Source organism: Branchiostoma belcheri, unplaced genomic scaffold, assembly GCF_001625305.1.
Source record: "Branchiostoma belcheri isolate BF01 breed outbred unplaced genomic scaffold, Haploidv18h27 scaffold53, whole genome shotgun sequence".
Classification (NCBI taxonomy): Eukaryota; Metazoa; Chordata; class Leptocardii; order Amphioxiformes; family Branchiostomatidae; genus Branchiostoma; species Branchiostoma belcheri.
In genome coordinates, this window is record NW_017804165.1 from 249,864 (window position 1) to 261,484 (window position 11,621).

Here is an 11,621-nt window from a genome sequence, read left to right on the forward strand (position 1 = left end):
AGACGTCAAAAGATGATAAGAAGAATCACATGACCTGTCATCGGCACAGTTTTGATTGCCAGTCTACCTTACCGCCGCCAGCGGCGCCGCGGGACATCAAAGGCGGCCCACCTGTGCTGGGGACGGGGCGGCGGCTACGGACAGCGCCCGACACAGAACTGGATGTGGAAAAGTACTCTCCAAGCAAAGGTTTGGGTTTGGGCTTATTTTGGGCGTGTTTTTAGGCTTTTTAACTGGGTTTATTTTTTGCATTGGAAGTTTTATTTGCGTAAAAAATGCGTAAAAAAATTCAAGTGCAAAAAAGAAACCCCGACTAAAAAGCCTAAAAACACGCCCAAAATAAGCCAAAACCCAGACCTCTGCTTGGAGAGAAGTGGAAGACTATTTCTACAAAGAAGTGAGGACAGTCGCGTTACAGGGATGTCTGATAATAAAATAAATGTACCGTTATTGAACCGCTTGACATACTGGAAGGAACCGGTGAAAAAAGAACTATACATTATAGTTTTAGGTGCCAAAAATATACAAATCTTACAACGGCAATAGTTTGTATAATGACAAGAGTAGTTATCTGAAATTAAGCTCTGAATCACAAATTTATCTGTTTATATGTCATAATGTGTTGTGTGTTGCAACTTTTCATTGACTGTATTAATCGATTAGCTAATGGATTATTCTCGTCAGTGAAGTTAATGCTTTTGCTATGTCAAAAGCGCCCCTAACTGTATTAGGATGAAGTGCAAGTCTCATCACAGGACGCTTTTCCTGACCATTGAAAGTTGGAAAAACTTTTGGACCATTCACAACAACAAATATGACGAAAACGACTGTTCATACAAACGATTATCAAATAGAATATAACAATAAATATGTCTTGGAGGCATTGTCACACGGTGGTGGTTGTAAATACTCTTTTACTTCACAGAACAAAAACAGACACTAGCACAAACAACACTCAAGTATAAAACTAAATCTAATCTCACACATGTTCTGTAGCCTATAAATTTCTGTCTTTCAAACTTTTAAACAGACTTCAAGCTAGACAGCATTTATCTGTACATCCACACAAATTGCATTTATATCAACAGATCCCTACAGGTCTGTAGGCTAACAATAATCTCATGAGTACAGGTATTTGGAATGTTTTAGTTGATAAATATATATTCATGCAACATTTAAAAAATCTGACAATCCAGTCATATAATATCAATTTCTTTCAATACAACATAATTACAAAATACATACTGCATTATATCATCTGTAGTTCATCAATCACAAATTTACTTTGAGGTGTTCATTCACAGCACTTATTTCAGTTTTCCTGTCAAAAGCTTACATGTGGCACAAGTACTTTATTTTGGACGGACGAGATTGTCACAACACAAAAGTGGTCTTTCAATGTTGAACCACTAGTGTTGCAAAAATAGACTTCATTTTCTCATTTGCAAAAGAGCTAATTACTTCAATAAGCAAGCATTCATGCAAGCATCTATTTACAACTTTCTCCTAAAAGCACCTCAGGTACATTGAAAGATTATGACTTTGGCACTACTGCATTAATTTCAGACTTGCTGGTCAAACATACAATCAACGAGGAGGAGAAATTTACAACTTATTCTCTAAACCTGTGGCTTTGTGTACTACATGTGAAAAGATATTGCATATCTTGTTAATTTTGTTCACATACATGTAGCATAAAATAATCTCTCACAAAAAAAATCTGTAGAATCTCAGGCATAACAAAATTTCATCTGACTTTCTGCAGTGCAGGTAGTTTGTTTTTCCCACTCTTTGCTTCCCTCCCATCCCCATGTGGGCCGGTCCCGTTCACCACCTTCTTCCCCCTGGGTCTGTTGGTTCCGTCGGCCTCTCCCACTGTCTGCGGAGGGGGTGGCAGGTCCCTCGGAGGGGCAGGCACCAGCTCCTTCCCCGTCCTGGCCTGTACCACCTTGCCCCCGTCCTTGATGCTGACGATGGACGGTTTCCGCGGCCTCGCCTTCTTCGGGACGTCCAGTAGCGTGGATTTCCCCGTCTCTAACGTCTCCTTGGTAACCTCGGAACTCACACTCTCCGCTCGCGAGGTCTTCATACTGGTGTTGGAGGTCAGACCTGGGGAGGGAGGCATACAGGCATGTCAAGATTTCATTGCACAGGTAATGTTATTTGTTTGCAAAACATTTACAGATTGCTTTCCATTCTCCCTCCTTCTTAATAGGAGGTAGGCAGGAACAGAAGCTCTGAGGAAACCACCATCCAGCATCACACACCAGACCTTACATGGAATCCACAGGGAAGAAGAAAGAGAGCTCTATGGCACAGAAACAGTTGGAGAAGAGATACTTAGGATGAGGAGATGAGGAGAGTAGCAAGCAGCAAGCAGCTGGGAGAAACTGAGAAAGACAGCCCAGAGTCAGTGGCTTATGCTCTGACAGGAGCAAGGGGCCAAAGTATGTAAGTAAGTAAGGAACAGACGTAGCTAATGTATGATAAGGTGCTGAACGTCATGGACTTACCTGAGAGGTCGCTCAGTGTGCTGAGGGAGATGTTGTCCATGTCAGGCAGTTTGTTCATCTGTTCTTCTCGCTCCAGAGCTGCCATATAGTTCCCGTAGGACCAGGTCACCTGTGAATGAAACAATGTGTCATGCATCAGTCTAAGAAATAAAGAACTGTATATTTTACATACACAGTGCATCTTGGAATAAATGTACATTGTATATGATCATCCATTCCTACAGTCATGAGAGTGATTTTCTATATCATTTTTTTTTTTAATTTCATAGAGTATCACAAAATCTTTATGTTACCTTATGATTAATTGCACACTTGTATATAGTGATTATTTTCTTCTTATTTATTATTGTATTTTATCCTCAGTTACTTTGTTTGTATTTTACTATGTTGGGGTTTACCCCCCAGGTATCATTGAAAAACGCCAACAAGGCGATATGTATCACCTGGATAAATAAATGAAATGAATGAATGAATGAAAATACTGTCTCACCCCTCCACTCCCTCCAGAAAGAACCCACCACATTTATCGAATAAGTAGGAGATCTTCCTGGTGTGAGTGGTTCCAACTTTCAGTCCGGTCTTACGCAGCTTGTATTTACATGTACAAAACTGATGTGTTACACCTAAAAAGGCAGTTTACCAGTTATGCGAAACAAACAAACAAACAAACAAACAAACCTTCTCCAGAGAAGCCTGTGACGTCTCCTCGTCCATCTGACTGCCAAAGTCACTCCCAGCATCCTCATCTTCTCCTTCACCAGCCTTCAGCGCTTCTCTCTGTGCACAGAATAATCCGTCAGTTTCAGTACAATTTTCAATGAAATTCAACTGGCTTTCTGAAATTTCCTTGAGTTAAAAAATCTGTCACAGAATATATGCATAGAAGGCACTTGTACAGTAATGCAACCCTATAAACACACAGTGTTTTGATGTTTTGTCTACAAAACTAGGCTGTTGTTCATATAATAGTTAATTCAGCACCAAGGACAGGAATCATGTAGTCATGTAGCTGTTTATTACCATATCTTGTGGTGTTGTCAGTTTGCTGTTTGCTATCTAATAATACATAGATGTGTAGTTTGCTGGTTAAGAATATTTTCAAGGATATGGTGGATTTTTTGCCTTTCGCAGCCCTGAGGCTTTCCAAAAACCCTATTCAGTCTTGTTGTTGGGACATATCTGTATACCCATACCTGTGAGTCAGTGTACATGTACATGTAGATGTTTACATGTTTTGGATGAATCATGCTAGAATCAAGTATCTTCTAAGGAATGTGTTATCATTCAAGAGACAGACCTTTGCCTGTTCCTCTTCGTATGCCTTCTGCCTGGCCCTCTCTCGTTCCCTCGCTCTCTTCCTCTGTCTCTCCAGCGTGGTGAGGATCTTCTCCTCCGCCATGTTCTGTCGGAACTCACAGAAGGCCCCCCACTGGTGCAGCAGCAGCCGGAACACTGTCAACTGTGGAGGGGAATGTTCGTTTAATACATAAACAATGACAATGAACTTAATCGCATATTCACGCCCTACATGGGCCAAATGTAATAACTGTTAGATAACTAAGGTATAAGGGTAGGAGGAACAAGTGCTACATTACTGTGCTACATCTATATCTACAAGATCCCTTCTCTCTAATGAAATATGACAGTGTAAGGGAGGCTGAAAGCCCAATATGCGTACATAAAGGCAATGTTCAAGAGAAAAAATACACAAGATGCATCCAAGCATCATTTTATCAACCCCATCTCCCCCCAACAACGTCTCTGTAAGACAAGTGTTATACAACTGTAGTAGTATTTCTAGCACCAACACACATACCCCCTACATCTGTATCTGAATTGGTATAGCTGGTATAATCGCCCTTCGGTGTAACACACCAGGTTCGAAGGCACACAGCGTGGCAGCAGCTAGCTATATCACACCGAACAACTTGTTACACTCAATCTTTGCACATTTAATTGCAGGAGTTGTTTAAAGCTTTCTAGTGATGATGTCCCAACTGTTCATGGTGTCAACGAGTTCCACTCTACGATAGTTCTTGGAAAATACAAGTTTTGAACACCTCAATCCACCTCCCCCCATTATCCACCTGTGCCTCCCTGAAGATGTAAGGTCCCAGCTCCCTGCATTGCTCCAGTTGTTGCTCCATGTCTATGTGGACATACACAACACACATACCCCCTACATCTATCCCCCATTACCCACCTGTGCCTCCCTGAAGATGTAAGGCCCCAGCTCCCTGCGGTGCTCCAGGATCCTGTCAGCCTGGTCGGGGGGGATGTCTATCTGGACAGACGGGGGGAGGGACGAGTCGATGAAGCAGTGGATGATGGCGGCGATCTTCTGCTGGATGAAGGAGTCCTCCACGTGGGCATGGACCATGTCCTGCAGGCATGCAGCAAACATGGCAGGTTTTAACAACTTTGAAATATGGCTTAGGATAGAACAGTTCATACATTTTGTGCATAAAATGCATAAAAAAACAACAATACAAACTTGAAGGATCAAAGTAGCACTACAGGTTTACTTGCCTTACATGAATGTTCTCAACTACATATTTGATCAATATTGGTGCTCTCTCTTCTTGGGACTTTCTTCATCAATATGAACACATAGAAAACTAATAACAACTTTGACACGACACATACAATGTAGCTTTTGGTTCATTCAGTCTACATTGTAACTACAGGAAGACAGAACATACATAACAGTAGTAACATTGTCCCCCGACCTTGTACTTCTGTATCTCCAGCCAGAACAGCACGTCGTTCTCCAGGTTCTCTCCCTTCACAGACACAAACTTGCGGAACTGCTGGCTGGTGACGGGGTTCATCAGCGCCCGGCGGAACGCGATGATGTCACGGGTCGACGACATCAGCTTACTGTCCAGCATCTGTAATGGACGGGCAGGATTAGAATTTTAGTAAAATGTTTAACTTTATTCCAACACATGAAGTATTACACAGGGATTAAATTTTCAATTAAGTTAAAAATCAATTAAAAATCATGATTATCAACTCATCTTGACATGTTAGATAGTGACAAAAATCTGTAAATGTTAAAATAAAACATAACATGAACAAGAGCATGAGACAACATTCCTATATAGAAATGCAACCTATGTGTTTTAGTTACACAAGTAGACAATACAAGCAATCGCCATGATGTCACGGTAGGCAAAAAGTGGGTGACTGATTTGCCTAACAATAATTTGTATATGTCTTGAAATAAATTTCATATGGATGATGTAAACAAAAACAGTGATTGCTCATATAAGCCTTTTGCTTCTTTATGAAAATCATAAAGTTCACACTGACCTTCCAGACTTGTTGTCGTTTCCTCTGTTTGTGCACCATGACGTCCTCAGCCACGTCGTCCATGTTGATCTTTGGTCTCTGTCTCTCCTGGAACTCCGTCGTCGACAGGAACATGGGCAGCCACTTCTTCTCCAGCCGCTCCTTCACGTACTTCTGTGCCTCCAGCAGGAGGGTGGTGGGAGGACGGTCCTGCAGGATCTTACCCCAGCCTCCGCCTGCCTCCATCACCTGTGGGGAATAACCATGTACATTTGATTTGATTTGATTTGATTTATTAAAATTGTAACAATACAACACACATGGGACAAAGGCATGGTTGCTGGTGTTGTGTCCTGCACATAGAATCAAATACAGGACAGACAATACCAGTACTCATTTTCACTTGAGTTAAGTGAGGAAAGTCATGAAAAGTGCCTTTCCCAAGGCTTCCACTCTCTCTCTCTCTCTCTCTCTCTCTCTCTCTCTCTCTCTTTCTCTCTCTCATTAGTTTCTGTCATGGATGATCTATAATAAAGTTTGTACTATTGTTCCACACAATAGACTGTTGCTCACTTTGATGCTTATATGGTTGACTTGTGTTGATTAGAAAATAACTTAAATTTTACAGACAGGCATGACCAATGGGGATAGAATAACTACCGTACTCTCATCTTCAATATCTGCCTGGGCCTGTGCTTGCCTTACACAGCCTGACCACACATTTCTCCCTAGAGTATTGAAATGTTTCCTTCCCTATGAACTGGTCCACATTACCTTGTTCTGCTGCTCTTTTGTTGCAGGACTGTTGGGCCCAAAGAAGTATTTCTTGTTCAGATATTTGCTCTTGATGTCCTTGGCCTTGTCATCTCTCTTGGCATTGTCCAGATGAGACAGCCGACGAAATGCCTACAGGAAGACAATTGTGCAAATATCAGATCAATGAATGTTGTAACAGTTATCTTTCTGTTTGCTTCTCTATTAGTGTACAATTAGGATATTCTGATGAGAATAATGCATCTATAGCAGTGACACCCGTGCTGCAGTGCAATGTGAACCAGTCAGAATTGCCGCGAGGAAGCAGACAGACGGTCACCGAAACATCGGCTGAATAAAAGACTTGGTTGTGTAAAACTGTCTCTTTACTCAAGACATGATGATGTTTTCAATCTAGAGTGGACCATTTCTAATGACGTTGAAACATAAGAGTACAGTCGACATTAGAATAACTAACAAGTTGCAACCGACAGTTACCTCAATATCCATCCAACACTGCAGGTCGATGGAGGCGAAGTTGTCGGCCAGGAACTTGCGGAAGTGCTCCAGTTCCAGCCGGTTGTGCACCAGCCCCTCGAAGGTCCACTTCTTGAACTGGTCGGGCAGCTTGGCCCAGATGGTGTCGTCGTACGGAGACTCCTCCAGCTCCTCTGCTTCAGGGGTGATGGTCAGCTGAAGGGGGGGGAACAGACAGGGTTATCTAGAGTCACGAAATGCTGAGATGTAACTCAATTAAGAGCAAATTATATTTTAGCTATACAAAGCAGTATAATGTTGTAATTTTTATATGATTGTGTAGTATGTGTAATGTTGTTGTTTTGTGTTTTGGAATCCAGGAAGACTAGTTGCTTTCGTTGTCGCTTTTGCAACTAATGGATGGATATCCTAATATGTATCAAGATGAAGGCTGAAGAATGGAAGAATTACATACATTAAAGCAAACTTACAAAAACCTGAACAGCATTACACAACCTTTTTCTAACACACAAAGAGGAAGTAGAAAAGTACCTCTCTAAGGAGACCCTTCTTCTGTAGACGAAGCAGCTGGCGTGACTTGGTCTCGAGATGGCGCTTCTGTTCAAAAAGCTCCACCTGGTGGAAAACAACATTATGGCAAGTTTGTTAATACACGAAGGAACGAGATCTTTCCCTATGTATGAAATCCTGTACCCAATGATATATGACAGATCAAGAGATGAAAGCCTGTTTAGCAAACATTTACATGCACAAAAATATGTTAAATACTTTTTCTGACAACTAGATATAATGACATGACAGTTGCTGGGTCACCTGACTGCCCTTGTCAGTAGCTGAAGAAAGATGGTGGATGCCGTCTGAAAGCTTTTAGGCTTTACTGAACTTAAGTTGTGCGTACCAGTATAAACCTTACTTGTACTATAAATTGAGCCTGATAAATTTTATCAGTTTTCCTCCCTTAATTCCTACCTTAGAGTAAGTGTGCTTGTCCCCCTCAATCATCTGTTGCCATGGCACCACCAGCACATGCAGGATGTATTCCTCCGCTGAGTCAAATAGTTCCTCGAAGGGAGGGTCGATGTTCTTGTACACCTCGTTCCTGATGTCCTGGCTGCACCCAATGTCCTCTGGGGAGGCAGCTACCACAAACCTAGAGTGGATGTACTGGAAAAGGGAAAACTGTGTTAGAAAAGGGCGTCATATCCCTTCATACAAGTTAAATTCGGACCCTGCCAGGCCACCAATCCTGCCAGGCCACCAATTCTTAACACGAATTTCTTCAATTTTACATCAAGGAAAATGAGTATTGTATTGTATTGTCCTCTATATTGGTGGCAGCATAAAAGTAAGTTGCAAAAACTTGAGTGTGCCATCACCATGTCTTGTGATTACATGTTGGAATAATAATTTTAAGAAAGTAGATTTCCTTTTGGAAACTTCATCCACGAGGTTAAACGTTTCTTACCTGAGCTTTTTTCTTCACTACAAAAGGGTCGAGCACGTCAGCGTAGAACAGGGTGTGGTACGTCTGCAGGTCTGTCCAGCAGTGGATGGAGTTGGACCAGAGCTGGGGGAACAATGGGACAGTGTCTCTTTTAAAAAAAGTCATCATCATTTATCACTGAGAAGTTTGGAAAGCCTTCCTTGTGTGACATAAAGAAATTTCTAATAAAAAGGTAAAAATGATATTCCAAAAAGCAGTTACTCAAGCAAAATCAAATCCAGTTCCTTGAGTAACTGCATTTTGGCATATCTGGATGTCTAATCTTCACAGATGTAAAACTGATATTGCTGTTTTATGAGAACTCATACTACATTGTATAAGACATTTTAAAATCATTAATAAGAAAGTGAACTAAAGGTTATTGTGCTTTTTTCATAGACCCTCAATTCTCATAGACAAAATGGCTATTTCCCAGCATGCTTCCTCACCTTATTCCCTGACCTCTCACAGAACTGTGTGAAGAAGTACCCAGCATTCCTGTCGTGGTACAAGGCCTGGAGCATCTGTTCCATCCTGGAGCTGCCCAGGAACACGCTGTCATTGGAGCTCTGGAGAAGACATGAAAACAATATTAGTCATGAAAGAGCGCAAAAGGTGTGTACTGTTCAATCTTAAATCACAACATCAAGTTAATTTACATTGATGAAGGTTAGACATCCAGGTAAACAATACTCATAGGAAATTCAAACTCTACTACTGGATAAATTATGGATAGATATAACTTCCAGATGTTTCGAGTGACATCCATCACTCTTCTTTGTACTTCATGACACTGAAGAAGAGTGGTGGATGTCACTTGAAATATCCAGAAATTATCCCTGTAATTTATGCAGTAGTAGAGTTGAATTTCCTATGAGTAAATCCTTTTTAGTCATTCCCTGTCTTCAGTAATAACAGCAGTATATAACCTTTAAATCAGGCTTCTGGCAAATAAAAAAAATCTAGAAACAGTGAGCGTACCGGCAGGCTGAACTTCCTGGCCACGATGTTGCGGATGTTCTGAGGTCCCTCATCTGGCGAGCTGTCCTCCGACCCCGCCCAGCTGCTCCCGCTGATGGAGGAAATGTCGCTCCGCGCTGACTTCCGCCTGGAGGGGGACAGACAGGTCACACAATTTGAGTTTCAAGAAACCCACCATATCCTATACATGTAAACAGCTACATGGCTACATGGTTCCTGTCCTTGGTGCTGAATTAACCATTACATGAACAACAGCCTAGTCAAGTAGACAAACATCAAAACACTGTGAGTTTATAAGTTTGTATTACTGTAGGAGCATCTTATATTGTGAAATCTATTCTGTGATAGATTTTCTAACTCAAGGAAATTTCACAAAGTCAGTTAAAATCTGGCAACTATTTTTTTTCTGTACCCAACTACATTGTCATCTTTTGTCTATTTCATCAGATCTTCTAAAACAGTGTGATTAGCACTTCATAAACACTTCATCATTTCCCATTGATAAGTAATCTCAAAGCCATACCTTTATTTGTTTATTAGTTTGGCTTACAACAGCCAGGGTTACTAATAAAGTAGTCACAGCCTATTTTTTTTTGGATCATTTTTATGGGAGAGAATAAAATTGTTAGGTATACATACAAATACAATTAATAAGATACACAATGAAATTTATATATATACATACCTTTTGTGCTTGGGGCTGAGAGCTTTAGTCTTGAGCCTGTCAGGTGAGGGTGATTTCCTCAGGTTGAGTTTCGCGGTGAGCAGCTGTTGTCCCTCCTTCCTGTTTCTCTCCTGCTGCTTCAACAGGGCCAGGTCAGCACTCCGGGACACCTGCTTCTGAACACACACATATCCACTGTTTAGATAAACATCTTGCAATGTTCCGCGCCAATGGCAAGCAGAGTTCGAAATACAAAGGTGCAATGTGCAAATTGCACGTAATTTTCAAGATTTGCACCTAAAAATATTTTGAATGTGCAATTTTGCACCTGGACAATACCGATATATCATGTTTGCACTGCGTATCTCCGAAGTTTCTTGCTGTGTCGGCATCGCGCTGGGCGCATGGCAGCCATATTGTTTTCTTTACTGAACATCCTGGGAACAAGCTGCCTCGTCCCCAGGTGAAGACGCGAAGGCATTACGTAATGATTTACCTAATATGGCAAGACGCGAAGGCCTACGTAGCTCATTTACCAAATATGGTGAGACCCGCGAAACTTGTTGCCCGATGTGGTACGAAGTCCTTCGGCAGAGTAATTTCGGCTTTTTCGTCCAATTTTCGGTAAAATTCGGTGAAAAACAGAGTTTTCGGATTTCCCAGCATTCAGTGCTACCCAGGAAATTTGTAAAGCATGAAGAAGGGCCCATGAAGAAGGGGTCGATTTTCAAGTTCTTTTCACGGGCCCAGCCGGCATCAGAGGCTGGTGCAGCCGGTGGCGGTGGACCAGAAGATGCCACCGGGTCCACCGTCTCCGAGGATCCCGCGGCCGATGTTGACGACGCGCCCCCAGAGGAGGGGGAGGGGAGCGCCAAGAAGCAAAAATTAACCGGACGTTATTTTTTTCTAAGCAGTATTTTTTTCCTTATATCGTGCACGATATTCAAGGTAAACAAATATGCAAAATAAATGTGCTCGCATACTGTTGGTAAATTTTTTTTATGACGAGTGAGAGGGCCGGGGGTCACTAGCGGCGTCCTTTGAAGCTAATGCCGACAAATTTTTTTTGTGTTCTTTTTTTTTATAAACACAGATGATACTTGCATTGTTCATGTTTTGTTTGGTCCCTTCTTTTTAATGTATACTAAAACTTCTATATGCAGTGGCAGGCTAAGAAGGTTGATACACAGTAAAACAGTTCCAAACCTAAAGATGCAAGGCTAAATATAATTTTGCACATATATTTTTCAAATTGCACCTAAAAATTTTGCCAATGTGCAATTTTGCACGTACCTGAAAAAAAGTATTTCGAGCCCTGTGTTGGTTCTCAGATTTTTTCAGAAGAAATTTGAAGCAACAGGGAGAAAAAAGATAATAAATCCTTTATTAGCTCCTTACAGTTAGAAAAGAAATATGCATACTTGCTGAAAATAGA

General features: G+C 41.4%; 1 protein-coding gene across 4 annotated transcripts in view; it reads right to left on the reverse strand.

Annotated features, from left to right (window-relative positions):
- Positions 1–894: 894 nt before the first annotated feature.
- Positions 895–11,621, reverse strand: part of LOC109480919 (regulator of G-protein signaling 22-like) — a 25,299-nt gene continuing 14,572 nt past the window's right edge. For 2 of the 4 annotated variants that reach the window (XM_019783291.1, XM_019783288.1), the window contains exons 11-25: positions 10,208–10,362; positions 9,523–9,649; positions 8,991–9,110; positions 8,524–8,625; positions 8,028–8,222; positions 7,590–7,673; positions 7,059–7,253; positions 6,582–6,713; positions 5,829–6,056; positions 5,243–5,404; positions 4,717–4,896; positions 3,811–3,972; positions 3,192–3,290; positions 2,514–2,622; positions 895–2,109 (exon numbers count right to left, since the gene is read on the reverse strand). In XM_019783291.1, the coding sequence (XP_019638850.1) occupies positions 1,748–2,109; positions 2,514–2,622; positions 3,192–3,290; positions 3,811–3,972; positions 4,717–4,896; positions 5,243–5,404; positions 5,829–6,056; positions 6,582–6,713; positions 7,059–7,253; positions 7,590–7,673; positions 8,028–8,222; positions 8,524–8,625; positions 8,991–9,110; positions 9,523–9,649; positions 10,208–10,362 (2,412 nt within the window). In that variant the 3' untranslated portion in view covers positions 895–1,747. The remainder of the gene's footprint in view (positions 2,110–2,513; positions 2,623–3,191; positions 3,291–3,810; positions 3,973–4,716; positions 4,897–5,242; positions 5,405–5,828; positions 6,057–6,581; positions 6,714–7,058; positions 7,254–7,589; positions 7,674–8,027; positions 8,223–8,523; positions 8,626–8,990; positions 9,111–9,522; positions 9,650–10,207; positions 10,363–11,621) is intronic. The other 2 variants (XM_019783290.1, XM_019783289.1) reach the window with 2 other exon arrangements.